Raw genomic sequence first — 17509 nt, 5'->3', positions numbered from 1 at the left:
CCAAAAGTACCAACCACCTCCAAACTATCAATATTTTATGTTAGACTATTATGTTACCACCAGTGTCAAAGTAATTATATTAATCCAACAAATAATTGCATTAAATATCTAAGCTTTGGGCAGGAAAAGGAAAAGAAAGACTATATAACTTTGAAAAGTATATGTAGTGCTAACTATTTGGCTTTCCATAGAAATCGTTCGAGCCATGACACATGTGATAAACCAAGGAATGGCAATGTACTGGGGAACCTCCCGCTGGAGTGCCATGGAGATCATGGTAATTTCATTTCTATTTTTAAATGGCCATCGAGTACCTATTATTGTTTGTTAGATATCATGTGTAAGTTGTAAGATCTTTTGCAAACTTTCTTCACAATCACATGGCACTAGAATTCTATGATCAATTCCATCAGTAATAGAGATGGATATGGGGGGTGGATCTCCTCAGCTCAGAATACAATAGGGAGGGTGCAGGTATCTAACAGGAATTGTGCTTTAGCATGTTCTCTGGTAGTAAGAGAGTAAATTTCTCAGCTAACGAGACATATCAACACAATATTCCAGGTTTTTTTTTAATGTATTAAATAATGGTACTGTTCATAACATGCTAATTACAGATCATTTTTATATTATTATATTAGTTAAGTTTTATTTCTTTAGGAACCTAGAAATAGTCAAACTACGTTTTCTTTGTAATAGTCCATAATTCATACTTTGACTAATTTTCCCTGGACCTTACTCATTCCAAAACCTCTCAAAGAATAATAAGGATTTCCTGCATTGGTATTTCTTAGTGAAATTGATGGTCATAACTTTGCTTACTATTTGGCAATCTACATTCTTCTTGGTTTGTATTGATTTCACCAAAATGAAATTTTTTCATGCATACAGCCTTATTTCTCATCAGCTATAAATTCAGTTGCACTTGTATTTCTCCCTAGGAAGCCTACTCTGTAGCAAGACAATTCAACATGATCCCACCAGTCTGTGAACAAGCTGAGTACCATCTTTTCCAGAGAGAGAAAGTGGAGGTTCAGCTACCAGAGCTCTACCATAAAATAGGTAATCTTCACAATCAAATTTACTGATTATTTTTAACAACAGGATGATCAGTGATCCAGAAAAAAATGTTACTGAAATGCCTTCCTAAATGTTCCTAATTAACCTAGGGGTTGTCAGCACTATGCATTCCAGAGACTGGAAGAATCAAAAGTGCCTGTATGTAACCTCCAGAGTATCACTCATGACAGCCAAGCAGAGCTGTAAACTGTGACTGGTGTACAAGCTGTACTCAGTAGGTGTTCAAAAAATGCATATAGAATGAAGGGAAGAAACAATGAATAAACGTATTTTTCATAGGGTAGTTGCTCTAGCCAAGAATGCATCTCTGAGTGGATTATGACTGCCTTTCCCAAAAATTATGGATTTGTACATCTGTATCTCCTACTTTGCTTAGAACTGAGTCAGAATGGGAATTCAAGAATGGCTGACAAGCCAGGGACACATGTTTTTGTAGGTAGACATAATGACAAAGAGAGGGAAAAAATATATACACAACATGTACACGAGAATTTTGGACATCAGAAAAACCTAAGTAAGCCACATTTTCAGGCGTACTTATTAAAACAGATTCCAGAGATAATTTTCTTCATAAGAAATGGGGGTTTACACGAGTGGGAAAATGCTGGGTAAGAAAAAAAGGATTAAAAAGTTCAACAACAGCAATAACAATGGTTGTTATTGCTATCACTGCGTGTTTACTGTGCAGGGGGCGTTGTGCTCCTGCTTTGCACCAGGCACTATTAAGGCACTGAGTGAACAAGCGAAGAGCTGGATTTCTGTGCAAGCAAAAGTGTTTATCTCTGAGTGTAAAAAGAAACATAAATTTTGGTCATCCGAAAACTATGGATAAGCCACATTTTCAGGCTTGATTATATGGCCTGTTCCCCATAACCAACAGTGCACGTTTGGTAGGTTTATAAAAATGAAGCACGATTTGTAGATGCCTGAACTGTAATGAAAAGATTTATGCTGATATTAGCTCATGTATCTGGCCAGTTTTCCCCACAACTAACCAAGTCCTTTCTAAACACCCCGACACTTTTGATCCCAGTTTGCAGAAGTAACTTTTTAAGGTTTTTTCTTCTGTAGGCGTCGGAGCGATGACATGGTCTCCACTGGCCTGTGGCATCATCTCAGGAAAATATGGAAATGGGGTGCCTGAAAGTTCCAGGGCTTCACTGAAGGTATTTTCCTCCACCTCTAGGAAAGAGTCTGGGGATAGGAGCAAGGGAAAAAAGGAGATTGAACAGAACAGTTCTGCAGCAGCCTGTGGCTCCCTGGCTCAGGCCGAGTGTGGCCTTGGGCTGGCCGGTGTTCCCTGGCCAGCTCCCCAAGCCCTCTGGAGGTCTCTACTTCTGGTCAGGCATCAGTGCAGAAAGTTCTCCTCCTCTGGGGACCGGGGGAGATGCCCAATGACCTGGTTGGATTCATAGACTCGAATTCCTACACTAATTCTTATATTCAAGAAGGCATTTCATTCCTCCTTCGAAACTTAGGAAACGTAAAATCCCTTTTCTATATAAGAGGATCTAATTTTACTTTTCTTGACAAAACAAAATTTAAGCCATAGAGGTTTAATCCACATGTGGCAAACCGGTTGTAGTTGAATAGGTTTGAGTTCGGTTGACGTTTTTTAATATGTGAGGATGGGGAGTAAGGAGGGAGGGTTTGGGAAGCAGATACAGAGCCAAGCCTCTGTCACGGGGGCTCAGGGCTGGCATTTGCAGAGATCAACTCCAGCTGCTGAGTCTTGCAGCTTAATTTCTTCTCTGAAGCATAAAGATATTTAAGATCATTGACATAAAGTTACCTCCATTCAGAAGATCTTGATGATTAATTTACTGGAGGGTACTCCAAAATCTCTCCTTGTTAATAACAACATGTCTGTTTTTTAAAACTTGAGAGAATGTGTAATAACATTAGAATCACAAATTACTCTGTAATGTCTAGGGAGAGAACATAGGCATTTTCAAAATTCACACATGCCAAAGGCCCCAAAGAGGAAGCAGAAGTCTGACACAGCCTCTTGTCTCCATCAGCACAAAGTCAGCACAAGGACAACTCAAGTTAAGCCCAAACCAGCGACCTTTTAATCAGTATGGCTGGAACCACCGTGTGCTTCCCTAATCAGGACCTTCTCCAGACTCTAGGTCTATCACTTTTCTCTCTGCTGTATCAGTTGACCTATTAGCTTGTTTGTTCTCTAAGATAATACAACATAAACATTTCCTAAAACATGGTGACGTGGTCCTGCTTCTAGTTTTGCATTATTACACTAATTATCCTAGAATATTATATAGGGTCTTGTTTCTGAAAAATGGAAGGTTTTGAATAAGTCAGCAAAGAAAAACGAAAAGCATCTTAGGAAAGAAGGGATAAAAGGTGGATGGCAAGAAAAGAGTGAAGAAAGAGAAGCATTGAAAATTGTGATTTTGCTGAGCACCTACTATGTGCCAAGCACCGGGCTAAGTGTTTTTATTCATCTCCTTTTTTCCTCACAAAGATAAATGGATACAGATGGCTTTTAGCCAGTTGTAGCCAAGCATGTTGTCTTACAGTCTTTCAGAGACTTTCTGAAAAACTCAAAGTGCTTCCATATATACCAGCTGTTTGTTCCAGACTATCCTTATAAGAGGGTAAACCTTTTCCAGATGCAGAAACTGAGCACAAAGAGATTAGATAACAATCCAACAGCATAAACTCATAATAGAAAAAGTTAATAGTAGAACCCAGGTCTCCTGGCTCTCAGTGCATCTCCCTAAAGGCATTTTTGTTTCCCTTCAAACTCAGGTTTTTAAAGGAGGAAGAAGTAGCTACTACACTGTATTTGAAGTATATGATTGGCTGATCTCCATCACTATTTGAGAAAAGCTTATAAACAGCTGAAAAGCTTTTAAAAATGCACTAACGAAAGGAGGAAAAGAAAAGGAGATGCAAAATATTTGAAGGTGACTAAGCCCAAAAGCAACCGGAAAAATATTTCTGTTGTTGACTTTTCAGCATCTGTTGAAACATCCTTAGCAATAAATAAGGACTCTCAACAGGTGAAAGGCAGCCAGTCACAAAGCACGCTTCTTTAGAGCTCCGCAAACCCTCAAGGCTTCTTAATTCATCAGTCCAAGTGCTTTCTGGACTAATATATGTACACTTAGAAAAGCCACTTGAGTAACTAAAGCAAAAAATACTACTACTACTAATTATATACATATACATACATACACATATATATATATATATATATATTTCAACCTTAAGATTGAATGAGAATTCTAATAGTAAAAACATTTTTTAAAAAATAAAGACCTAGGCAAATAGATAAATAAGATGGCAACTTTCACCTTCCCCCAAAATAGAATAAATGGTTGGTATTTCACACTGGCTGTTTTAAGTTACACCAATAAAATAAGGTTGCTAATACTTTGTTTCTGCTATAAATATTGAACTAGATTTGAAGGATAAACTAACTGAGTGTGAAAAAATACCTATCTTTTAGAAAGTAGTACTGCCCAGGGGATTTTCTGGGAGGCTGCATCTGGCCCACCGCTGTTACAAAGACTTCTAAATCAGTGTCATCGGCACTGACTCACCGCTGAGCTAAACACCACTACTTCTTCGTGCCTATCAGACATGTCCACGTGGCTGTCCCATGGGCATCTGTCATGCCTAATGGAATCTGTCCTCACTCCCCAGAATCTACTCTTCCTTCTCATTTAACAGTGCCTCCACCCATCCATCTGGTCATCCCAGTCAGAAGCCAAGGCGTTATCTCAGCTGCCTCTTCTCCTCCCTCAGTCTTCTTCAGCAGGGCACCAACTCCTCCAGTCCACATGCTGACGCTCTGTGGTCCATTCCTTGTACCACCCTTGTTCAGATCTTCATCATTGCTTACTTGGTTTGCTGCATTAACCTCCCATCTGGACTCTCTGATTCCCCCCTCCCTTTTTCAGCTACCCACCAATTTTCTATTATCTATCTCAATTATGTGACCAATTATCTTTCTAAAAGATTAATCTGACTATATCGTAACCCTGCTTAAAATCCTTTAATGACTTCCCAATCACTGATTATAGGACAAAACCTAAAACCCACAAAAAGCATTCAAGGAAATACTCTTGAACCCGTTTTTCGTTCTTGTCTCTCCCCAAATCATATTACTTCATTTTTCACCCAAATGCACTGTACTCTTTTTTGCCTCCCCAAAATGCCCTTCTTTACATCCTGCTGTGGAAGCTCTCCTCATCCCTAAAGACAAATCTTGGTTGTCTTCACTCTGTGAAACCTGTCCTCACTTTATAAAACTCAGTTATTGGTACTTTCTTCTGTCATTCCATAAACACTTCTTACAGAGTCTTAGAATCCTCTGGCTGCAAGCAATAGAATGCAATTCAACCTAATTTCATCAAAGAAGGGAACGCATAGACAGACACTCCCTGGGAAGGATGGAGTGGGATGGCCTCAGGGGTGACTCCATCCATAGATTTGCACATCGTCAGGACTCTCCATCTCCTCTATTTCTCCCTGCATGTGAGTGTCATTTTCTTCTACTACAAGTGGGTCTTCTCCACAAGGCCAGGAGCAGGAATGCTGGTGACTGCAGGCTTACATCCTTAAAGTCATGTAACCTGAGAGAAAAGAGACTTTTTCTTTATCAGCTTCAGTCCAGAGAAGACTGGCCAAGCTTGGGTCATGTGCCAACCTGATAAACCAATGACAGTGGCCCAAAGGATAAGGTGCTGTGACCAGCTCACGTCATGCACCTATGGTGACCTATTTCCCATAAAGAGGCAGTACAAACAAGGCTTCTGAGGAAATCATTGAGGGGGCAATCCAACTAAAAACAACACTTCTCAAGTTACCAGACAATGATTTGTGAGTACTTATAGGACAGAAACTGAAACTCACGTTAACTCATCACAGAGCCTGGCACATGCTAGGTACTCAATAAATGGTTCTTGCATGAGTGCAATGAGCCATAACTGAGGATCAACAAAGTCTGATCAAGAGACCAGGTGAGCAGCTTTTAAATAGAAATTTTAAATAGAAATGAAAAGTGCAATAAAATTTATGGACAGCTCTTCCCTACTGTTGGGAAAATACCTTATAGAAAAATCATAAAAATATGTACCCTTCTGTCAAAGGTAAACAGGAAACATGCAAACTTACGTAGATCAAAGTGGGTGGAGAGGGGCAGTCCAAGTACTCCAGGTGTTCACATTAAGAAACTAAGGATATTGCCCATTATGGTAACAATTTCAGAAGGAAATTTTTTAGCTCCAGCATTTTACCTAGAGATTTTCACCTCAATAGTGAAGACTTTGCTGCTCTTTTGAGCCAAAGACTTCGATGTTTAGATAGAAATAGTCAATGATCTTGAATGCTAAATTATTCTAGACAAGGCCCAGTAATGAAATGTGACTGATTCTGTCCATGGCTTTACAGTTGCTCCCTGAGTTCTAATCTACAATTAACTAACAGGCAACTGGGGGATTTGGGGCTGATCTCACAGACTAGTCCCACCCTGTTATGGCTACCTGTAATATGGGTGTCACACAGATAACGGTCACAGCAATAGGAGATGGCAAAGAAAGAGGCTTTTGGAAAATTTAAAGAATTTTGTGACATGTATAAAAGCAATAGCCCACTAATCTGTGGAGAAGAGCTCATTCAGTTGTTCCTTTGGCAAATATTTACTGAGCGTCTACTCAGTGCCGGGCCCTGTGCTGAGGGCTGAGATACAGGGACAGTCTCAGTGTAACTCAGGGACTTGCTGGAGACAGGCATGAGAAGGGGTGAATTATGACTATAATCCACAAGCTGGAATCGAGTAATCCACAAGCTGGAATCCACAAGCACTGTGGAAGCACGCAGGGCTGCCAGCTGAGTTGTACTTCTTTAAGGAGGAAGTGTCTGTGCTCAATCTGAAAAATTGAAGAGATCTATCTTTACCCTGTGGAACCCTGGTTTCTCAGATCCCTTCCTCACCACCATGTTGGCTGAGCCCCTCTGGGCCAACCACTGTGTCAAGACTGGAGATGTTGAGATGAACAAGAAGCCATCCCTGCCTTCCACTAACTTAGAAAGAACAATCAACATGTAATCAAACCACTGCAGGAAGAGGATTAAGCAAGTGGAATGGAAGATGAAATTTCATCTTCTGATTCGTGGATTACTGCCCACAGTCAACAAGTTGGGTTTATTATTGCATACAACCACACCCACCACCAACCTTCTTACCAAAAACACTGTTTCACTTCCATATTTAATTAATATTTTAGTTAAGCCTCATCTCCTCCCTATGCTAACATTTTCCTACTTGTAAAGCAGTTAAAGTTATGTATTTCCAAAACACATTTGTTTCCTTTGGTATGAGGAAAGCAGTAGAAATACTATGCATCTACTTTTTAAAAACCCTAACCTAGGGGCTTCCCTGGTGGCACAGTGGTTGAGAGTCCACCTGCCGATGCAGGGGACGCGGGTTCATGCCCCGGTCCGGGAAGATCCCACATGCCGCGGAGCGGCTGGGCCTGTGAGCCATGGCTGCTGAGCCTGCACGTCTGGAGCCTGTGCTCCACAACGGGAGAGGCCACAACGGTGAGAGGCCTGCGTACCGCAAAAAAAAAAAACAAAAACAAAACCCTAACCTGCTTATGTTTTCCAGTGATTAGAGTGAGATTTATGTTGAGGGTGGGAAGAAAGGTACTCAATAAATGAATGTTTGGTATTTGTTACTTTTAGAAATCTTCCTAAAGATTGATGAATCAGTCAATCTTCATGTGTGTGGTATATGTTGAAACCTCAGGAACTCTCCTAGTTCTAATAAAAAGCAATTGTTCAAGAAGAACTTGGCTATTGGTTTTCAACCGTGGTTTTTTTTTTTTTTCATTTGAATAACATTCAGAGATACTCGTCCTCTGAAAAATATTATGAAACTAAAGTGCGGATCGGTGATGTTTTTCCCCTTGAGGACAGTAGAAGTAAGTTCAGGGGCTCTCTGATGTACCCAGCATGCTGCCAGGGAAGGCTGCTCGGCCCCCATCACGGTGCTCATTGCTCCTAACTGTCCACCTACCTCATCACCACTGGCACCAGCCGTCATCTCTGGAGAGATGCTCAAGGCCACACTTCCTCCTGGAGGAAGCTAAGGTCTCCGGAGCCGAGACTGGGAAAACTCTTGGCCATCTCTCTAAGCAAACTTCATGTGAGGAGCCAGACCATAAGCCTCTGAGATCTAGGAGGAGAACAGAACTGGGGCTGCTTGTTGTTTTTTCTTTTCATATCTGCAAAATCATTCCAAAAATCATAACAAAACATAATGCGGTTTTTTTCTTTGGAAATACTGTCTTAGAATGATGAAAAAAATACTTAAAAAAAAACAAAAGCCAGCAGCCCATTGAAATCATATGGGTGGAGATTTTGTGATGATTGCCCAGCTTTCCACTGCCTTTGAGAAGGTAAAGGTCTGTGGTGGTAATTATGTCACGAACGCATGCAATGGAGAAAGTCTACGTTGCCACACAGGGAGATGGTTTTTATTATTGTCACTAAAACAGACTAACCAATTCTTACAAATATTCTTTTCCTTTGGGTGTTGCTGCATAGTGCTAGCTTTGTACGTAAGGGTCTATTGTTCCTTGTTTCATAGTAAGAGCAGAACCTTCTGAAAAATAGGGCATTGAGAAATTCTAAAATATTCTTTTCCTTATATTTAGGAAATCAGGCTCACTTCATAGTCTACATCAGGGTCAGTCTCTTCTCAGAGGTTTTAAAGATTAGTTTCTCATTTACCTTTTTAAGTTCCCTTGCCTTTTTAACTTTCAAACATTATACAAAAGGTAATACACATTTGGGAAAGTGTTTATCCACTTTAAAACTTTAAAATGGGACTTCTCTGGCGGTCCAGTGGTTAAGACTCTGCGCTTCCACTGCAGGGGGCACAGGTTCCATCCCTGGTCGGGGAAGTTCCAAATGCCTCATGGTGTGACTTTAAAATGTACTCGGTACCTATCACTTACACCATTCACATCTGCTTCTAGGAAGGAGCAGAGAAAGCTAACAATAAAACACTATTATAAGAATACTGAAGAGACTAGGAGTAAATTGAAGGCAAGAGGGAGAAAGATAGTTACAGCAGGAAATGTAAGATAATGACTTCCTTTGAGAAGACAGCCTGGCACCCAACTTCCTAGACAAAAAGGAAACATAGTAGACCCTGGTGAAATGCAAATGCCTTTTTTCCCCTACATTCTAAGGGCTATTGCAATATGAAACATCATGTCCAGATGGGATCTAATTGATTATATGTTAGGATTTTAACAACTTTTGTGCGTGTCGATGGATCTGAATCGTGAGTTTTAGTCAAAATCAATCTGTCTTGAATCAGTAAACAAGGAAGGAGACGGTGGGGAACATTTCCTTGCATGAAGACATAGGCATCCTTGTCACCATCAAACAGAAAGGTCAGAGCCAAGAAGATTGAGGAATTCACCACGAGGCTCTTACATTTTATTGAATTAACAATCTTTGCATCAAACCCTTACCAGACATTAATATTTAAATGTTCTTCTTATCTCTAGTGCTACCAGTGGTTGAAGGAAAGGATTGTGAGTGAAGAAGGGAGAAAACAGCAAAACAAGCTGAAAGACCTTTCCCCGATTGCGGAGCGTCTGGGATGCACGCTACCTCAGCTAGCCGTGGGTGAGAAAGTTACTTGGGAGGGGAAGCCTTGCTGGATCACGGAAAATGAAATCATTCTCTATTGCTGCTCCACATCTCTTGCATGATAACATACCTATTGCAGGGGCAGATGGTCTCTGAAGCATAGACTCCTGGTTCATACTATCTAAAATGAGACACAGCATTAGATAGGTTTTTCAGAGTTCCCTAGAGTGGTTCCACATGCTGAAACACTTTTCTTACTTCCTTCTCCTTTCCCTTATAACACAGTTTAAACAAGAACACGTCAGTGAAAACGCACACATCCTCACAGTGTCAAGGGTGAGCACCCCTGAGCTGTGTAGTGACATCCGTTGCTTCTGGTTCAATTTTCCATCCCCGTCGAAGGTAAGGCGGGGTTGGTGAGTGGCTGAGGAGCAGGGCTGCGAGCGTGGCCAAGGCTACTGCCACATGGAAGGCCTATCCCATGGGAGCAGCGTCACCGTGAAACTTCCTGAGCCACGACAATGGCTCTTCCGACATAGTGGAGTCAATGAAAGGTCACGGTCACGGGTAACAATTGAAAGCCACGTTGCACCAGAACCGTCCTGTAGAAATATAATGTGCACCATGCGTTTAATCTTTAAATTTCCAGTGGCCATATTAAACTAGTAAAATGGAAATAGGTGAAATTAATTTTTAAATGGATTTTATTTAACCCAGTATAGCCAACATATTATCATTTTTAACATGTAATAAATATAAAAAGTTACTGAGATATGTCACACTCTATTTTTCATACTAAGTCTTCAAAATCCAGAGTGTATTTTACACCTACAGCACATGTCAATTCAGGCTAAACACATCTCCTGGGTTCAATAGCCACAAGTGGCTAGAGACTAGGGATTAGACAGAAAAGCATTTAAACTTTCAGTTCCCTTGCTGGAGAGTATCTGCCAGGCTCTGTGATGAGCTCTTTAATGCTCATCTTGTCTCCTTAATCGTGGGTCCCACGAGGTGTATACTAATCGAGGTGATACTAATCGTAGCCCTATCTTACAGATGTTAATGGAGTTTTGCTACTATTATCTCCACTTTACAAATGAAGAAGAGGCTGAAGAGAAAACAATTCATGTGGTAGCTATGAGAAAAGAATAAAATGGGTATAGAGTCTAGAAAAAACTCCTAAGGATTAAGAAATAGCAGGAATTGGGACAAATCAGATACAGTGAGCCAACGAGATAAAAAGCTCAAGATAAGTTCTATGCAAATAAAATAAAAGAATATTTGTTAGATACTTGACTCTTCTGAGGCTGGAAGGCAGGAAAATGGTAGCTGCAGTTAATAGTCACAGAAAGATGGAAATGGGAGACGGTTTTAGGAGGGAAATACCAGTTACCTAAGTATATGTGTAACTATTGCTGTAATCCTTTCTTCCAAAAAACAAAAAAACAAAGATTATATTTAATGTGATTAGTTAGCATCGCTGCTACTGTGGCTTTAATGAGCCCAGTAAAAGGTATTAGCTGTCGACCATTAGCAAGTTATTTAACCTGATTATCAATTTTCTCATCTGTAAAATGGGTATAGTAGTATATATCTTACAAACTTGTTGAGCAAAAGGAAATTATGTATGTAAAGAAAAGAGTAGGTGCTCAGTAACTGGTGAAGATGAGGATGAAGATGATGGTGTTTTTGCAAAGAATTAGACACCCTCTGCTGAAACTCTGTCCACTCCTAGCTGTCATATATGGTCAGAGGCACAAGCACAAAGAGAAACACCTATTCTTAAACCATAGCCATAAATACAATCTTTAGGTGGTAACAAGAAAGCAAGTATTGAATCTAGCTCTGAAAGAGATAGAAGAACACTGTCTTTCTAAAGAGAAAATCTTTACAACATTTAGACTTTCACTGGATGTCAGATGTACATGACTCTTTACAGAGTCTGAGTTTAAATTAAAACATGCTTTGTTTCTCCTTTTCCTCCCTCTGTGCCCCCAGATGTCTTTCTCGCCTGTCATTTTTTTCTTTTCTTTGTAAACAGGTAGTTTTGTTTTTAACCACAGAACTCTCAAACCAAGAGGGAAATTATTTCCAGGCATATTACCTTTGATCTGCTAGAAGCGTGTCGGGGGAGGGGAGATCCTCGGGCAGGAAACAAACTACTTCAACCCAACTGTGGGCTGGTGCCCGTGTCTCACGCCTGCACAGGAGCCAGCATTCACACCTTGCTCATAGACACTCTGGATGTGCCTGTGGGGGACACTTGAGTAGATGCTAATAATCTGGAATCATCTACGTTACCTCTGGCATTGGCCAGCTCTACCCAGTGGGTTCTCCTACATGGCCCAGCAGCCCGTGGGGGAATCATCTGTTGCTGGCATCAGGTAGTTTATGGGCAATAATTCTCTCAGTGCCCTGCTTTGCCCTCAGAACTTCCACTAGTGCCAAAAAAGAGTTCTAAGTGCAAAGTAGGAAATGAGGCAGCCAAAAAAAGAAAATAGAAAGAAAAAGCCCAGGATCACTTGGCTTGTTGCCTTCATAGAGCATTATTTTTCCCACGTGGAAGGATTTAGTGATTGCCTTAAAAGGTCTGAGTGTGGCAACAGCTTAACAGTATCAGTTGACAGCATGGCCTGACCAAATGGGGGCAGAAGAAGAGGTGTTCAGGGATGTCCATCAATCATCCATGTCTCCGTTTATTCAACAAACATCTAATGAGCACCTACTATGCGCAGGTGCTGGGCTGGGTGCTGAGCATCCAACTGCAAATAACACACATCTCACAGTCTGGTGGGCAAGTCAAGAAATTAACAGATAATTTTAATATAGTGTGAGAGTAAAATAATTGAGAAGGGCAGGGTGGGCCGGGGGCAGGGGTGGGGGGTGGGTTTGGAAGTAAAATGTAGGAGCTCCTAACCAGGCCTGGGACTCAGGGAAGGACTTTAGGAGAAGGCGGTGCCCACGAGGAATCCCAGATGATGAGTAGATATTAGTGAGGCAAAGGAAGGGAGGAGGCAAAGGGACATTCCAGACCCAGGGGACCGCTTGAGCCAAGGGCTTGGGGAGGAGAAACACAGCGTGACATTTGGGGCTGGAGAGGATTTACAAATAGTGCTGTTGGAGCACCAAGTTCAAGGCACGAGTGAGGAGACCGGAAGCTGGAGTGGAGGGCTTTCTAGTGAGGTTTGTCAGGGTGAGAAGTGAGAGCTTCACCTCACAGGACCAGGATCCCGTCAGGCACACGCTGAAGAATGTTTAGCAGGCAAGTGACTTGAACAGATTTGTATCTGGAGAAGCTACTGCTGGATGTGTGCGGGGTAGGCAGGGAGAATCCAAACAAGATGTAGGAAAACCAGTTGTGCAGGAGAGACGGTGAGGGCCTGAGGGAGTGGACAGTTGAACCAGAGCAGTGATTCTCCAAGTGTGTTCCCATATCCACACACTGGAATACTATTCCGCAGTAAAAGAAATGATATACTGACCCATGCTATAACATGGATGAACCGCACACAGACATTATGCTAAGTGAAAGAAGTCAGACACAAAGACGTACTCCATGATTCCATTTAGGTGAAACGTCCAGAAATAATAAATCCATAGGGGCACAAAGTAGATGAGTGGTTTCCTTGGGTTGGGGGTAGAAATGGGATTAACTGCGAATGGGTATGAAGGATCTTATTGGGATGATGGGAATGTTCTAAAACTGGATTTTAAATGGTGATGATTGCACACATGATAAATTTATGAAAAATTATTGAATTGTACACCTAAAATGGGTACATTTTACCTCAATAAAGTTGTTTAAAAAAAAAGAGTACCTGTACCGGCTGCATCAGCATCACCTGGGAACTTGTCAGAAATGCAGATCCTCAGGCCCCACTCCAGACGTTCTGGGTCAGAAATGCAAGGTGAAGCACTGAGTAATCAATGTTTCACAGGCCCTCCAGGTGACTGAGGCATGCTAAAATTTGAGAACTACTGGATTAGAGAAATATTTAGGAAGGACAATCAACTAGATGACAATTAAAAGGGAATGTGGGATCAGAAAAGGACAGTGCCCAAGGATAACTCCCAGGTTTCTGGTTTGGGAGGCCAAGTTACTGGTGATGCCACCAAATGAGATTGGTAACCCAAGAGGGACAGGCTTATTAGTTAAGTAGCAAGAAGTTCACAGTGGCTGTGGGGTGTCTAGCAGGGACATCCAGCAGACACTGCATCCCTGGGCCTAGAGCAATATCTAGTTCCAGGCAGGTACAAACTGCAAAGTCTACTTGAACCACAGGGAGTTTCCTGGGCACCCTGGCTTCTGACATGGTGAGAAGAGGACTGGGATGTAAGGGGGATGCAGGGAGTCTCAACTGGCCTCTTACAAGTTTAAGAGGAGGAGAAGGGTAGGGTGGCAGCTACACAGGTATGAAGGGCCTGAGGAGGCTTATTTTAGAATGGGAGAAATTTGATTATGCCTTCTTGATAAAGAGAAAGAGGATAGTAAGAAATCAAACATCCAGGAGAGCAAGAGAGGGGGAGAAATAATGGATGAATCAAATCCAAGAAAAGGCAAAAGGAATGGGACCAGGGCAGAGTTTGGCTTTGAACAGACAGCACCCCATAGCCTCTGAAACTGGAGTATGTGTGTGTGTACTTATGTCCATAGGTGAGTGGGAAATTAAGGAATATGCTACCTGAGGGACTCAATTTTCTACATAAAGTAGGCAGCTAGGCCATCTGCTGAGAGGGAGGAGGCCTGGGTTGAAGAGGGTTTAAGGGTAGAGGTTGCTAGAGGCAGAGGAGGGGTGAGGGGTTTGAGGGCTGGTGAGAGAGATGGTCTCCCCAGAATGAACCTCGCGTCAGGAAGAAAGGCAGGTCCAGAGAGGGCTGACAGGTCAGTGGAGACGGAGGACCCAGGTACCCAGAATCTACACGGACTCTATGTAACAGATGAGGGGAAAGTGAGAGCATGAATGAGATGGAAAAGACAGATGCAAACAGGAATCCAGACGTTCGCCCAGGAGCAGTGTCAGGTGTCTTCAGGAACAAGACAGTGTTCCTGGGCTGGGCAGCTAGACTGGATGCCCCAGTTGCGGGGCAGAGGAGCCCTAAGCCCACAGTTCACGTGCACAGATTCTACTGAGTCCTCCACACAACAGGGGTTGCTGCTGACGTTTTTAATCCTGGAGCATGCTGTCCATCCTCCCCCCAAATTAATATGTTTTGGTTGTGACAACGGAAGCTACAAATGGTGTGTGCAGACTCATCAACAGTCAGAAGTGCTTTGACTTCCTGACCTACTGCTCTCTCTTCCCAGCGTGGTGCCTGAGAAATGAGGGTGTGAGTTCCGTGCTCCTGGGATCATCCACTCCTGAACAACTCATTGAAAACCTCGGTGCCATTCAGGCAAGTACTGCAGCCCTTTCCAACCAACTCCAGGGAATTTCCTGGTGCCTTTGAAGATGCCCCCAGGCAGTGTCCCATCTCCCCACCTCTGTCCTTCATTGTGTCACAGCTGAGTTGCATGAAAGCCCCTAATATAGGGAATAGGCTACCTGTTCCTAGATAGGGGAAGAAGGGAAATGGGGACAAAGGCAAAAGAAGCAACAGAACTTTCACAGTATGTGGATCCAGGGATGTCCTCTTCTGATTAACAGGCAGTCTCCTCCGGGCTCATTTCTCAGGATGGCTTGTGTCTGTGGGACAGTGTATTCTATGACCCAAGCAATGTTACACCTGACGACTGGGTTCCCAGGTCGAACCACACAAGCCTGCCTAATAACCAGCTTGAAATGTAGTAGCCGTAGGACAATATCCACACATCATGTATTTACTTTTTTCCCCACAAATATTTATTGCCAATCTACAGTGTGCCAGCCCCCTCATTTCTGCTCTCCTAGCATCCTGGATCTCTCTCCCCATCACAGCACTTACGACAATGTAGTATAATCGCCTGTCTCCCCTGAGGTCAGAGACTTGTGTCTTTCTTGCTTCTCCACTGATTTTCCGGTTCCTAGACTCTATGGCCCTTAGTCAACACTCAAGAAATACCTATTGAATGAATGAATGTTTGCCACTTTTAAGACAAATAGGCTCAGAATTCCAGGATCACATCTCCCTAACAGCAATTTCAGGAGTGCCCACCCCCATTCCCTCCCCTGCAGGGATTGCTAGGCCTGGAGGGAGCCTGCAGCTGTACCTGGAGAGCCTGTAAGGCAGCAGGAGGGGAAGTGGGAGAGAGATGTTCCTGGGAGTTCTAAGGAGAGGGTGGAGGTTGGTGGCTGTGGTGACCATCCCCTGCCCCCAAAGGTCACATCTCAGTCCTGAGCCTGCCCCACTCTCAGCCCAGCCAGAGGCTGCAGGAACGAGCCCGTCCACAGCTCTTGCCGTAGCTGTATCACCTGCCCAAACACAAGTGCCTCACAGCTTCTCCCCTGTCCATCTGTCCCCGAAACCAGCACTTAGCCCTGTTACCTCTCCCAGAAGGAAGTAGATGGAGGTGGGGACAAGCTTGATTAAACTTAAAACTTTTAAAAATCCTTTTGAAGAATAGCCTCGAATATGCTGGCAGATAAACGGTGCAGACCTCCTTCTCTACCGTCACCTTTCTTAGGGCTGTGCAGCTGGGTAATCATCTCTGCCTCTCAGCTTCTGAGAATTCCTCCCAGATTGTGGGGTTCCCTGTCCCTGCCTGGGGAATGCTCCCTCTTAAGAAAGCCTCCCCACCTTCTCTTATTTTCACTTGTGCTCTGGGAACAGATAAAGGCTCCACAATGACGAGGAGGAAACGGGAACAGTCTATACACAAAAGAACTGAAATGCAACCCAGTGATTTCAATTCCACTAATACTCATTGAGTACTTATTCTGTGTCTGGCACCATGCTAGGCAGAGAGTGTTCCGAGATAAGCACAGGACGGTGCCCTCGAGAGCTCACGGGCTGCCTGAGAAAGCGGGAATTAAGATTCACTCTTCTATCCCGTGGTTCATTCAGGAGATCTCTGAGAGCTTACTCTGTACTCAGCACTGGGGACACCACAGGAAACCAGAAAGATATTACCCAACCTTCAAGGAGCTTATATTCCAGTGGCAGAGGCACATGATAAAGAAACATATAAAATAATTTCAAGTGAGGTTTACTAAGTAAATAAAGATGGTATTGTAATAGAGACTAACTGGGAAATGAGTGAGCCCACTTTAGATAATGTCCTTGCCGAAAGCTCCTCTGGGATATGCTTATTCTGAAGCCTTCAAGTGGAGGATGCAGCGCGTGAAAAGCCCTGGAAGGAGCAGACACACAGAAGAGCAGTGCAAAGGCCCTGAGACGCAGACGCACTTGGCTTTTTCCAGGAAGCACCAGCCTAAGGCGAATGTGGTCAACATGCAGTGAGCATAAAGGATGGTGGGCGCGGGCAGGGGACAGGTCACACGGAACACTAGAGAAGTCAGAATTCTGTTCTACTCACAGCAAATCCTTTGGAGGGTTTTAAGAGGAGGGACACGCTGTTATTTGAATTTTTAAAGATTGCTTTGGCTGTTGTGTGAAAAGCAGAATGAAGAAAGGCAAGGACAGGTTGTCCGGGTGACGGGTGATGGTGGCCATGAAGGTCAAGGAGTCCGTAGGTTTTGGAAAGAGAGGCATGACTTGCAGATGGCTTGGCAAGAAAAAGGATTCCTGTCAGCTAATAGAGTGATCGCTGCCATTCCAAGGGGGGACTCATACTGCCTGGGACGGTAAAAAAGAAAAAAGGTAGTTCCTGGGCTGTGGCAATACTCCAGGTAGCCAAAGATAACATTTCAGA

At 43.0% G+C, this 17509-nt stretch overlaps 1 protein-coding gene across 1 annotated transcript in view; it reads left to right on the top strand.

Moving 5' to 3' along the window:
- KCNAB1 (potassium voltage-gated channel subfamily A regulatory beta subunit 1) overlaps window positions 1–17509 on the top strand; it is a 75639-nt gene that overhangs the window by 52882 nt on the left and 5248 nt on the right. Inside the window, exons 6-10 of the mRNA XM_022573785.2 lie at window positions 192–277; window positions 942–1062; window positions 2152–2246; window positions 9636–9756; window positions 15026–15114. Coding sequence (XP_022429493.1) covers window positions 192–277; window positions 942–1062; window positions 2152–2246; window positions 9636–9756; window positions 15026–15114 — 512 coding nt within the window. The remainder of the gene's footprint in view (window positions 1–191; window positions 278–941; window positions 1063–2151; window positions 2247–9635; window positions 9757–15025; window positions 15115–17509) is intronic.

This window comes from Delphinapterus leucas, chromosome 4 (genome assembly GCF_059928025.1).
Source record: "Delphinapterus leucas isolate spDelLeu-1000000601 "Yukka" chromosome 4, BTC_Dleu_Yukka2, whole genome shotgun sequence".
NCBI lineage: Eukaryota > Metazoa > Chordata > Mammalia > Artiodactyla > Monodontidae > Delphinapterus > Delphinapterus leucas.
This window is presented reverse-complemented; position numbering and strand designations above follow the sequence as displayed.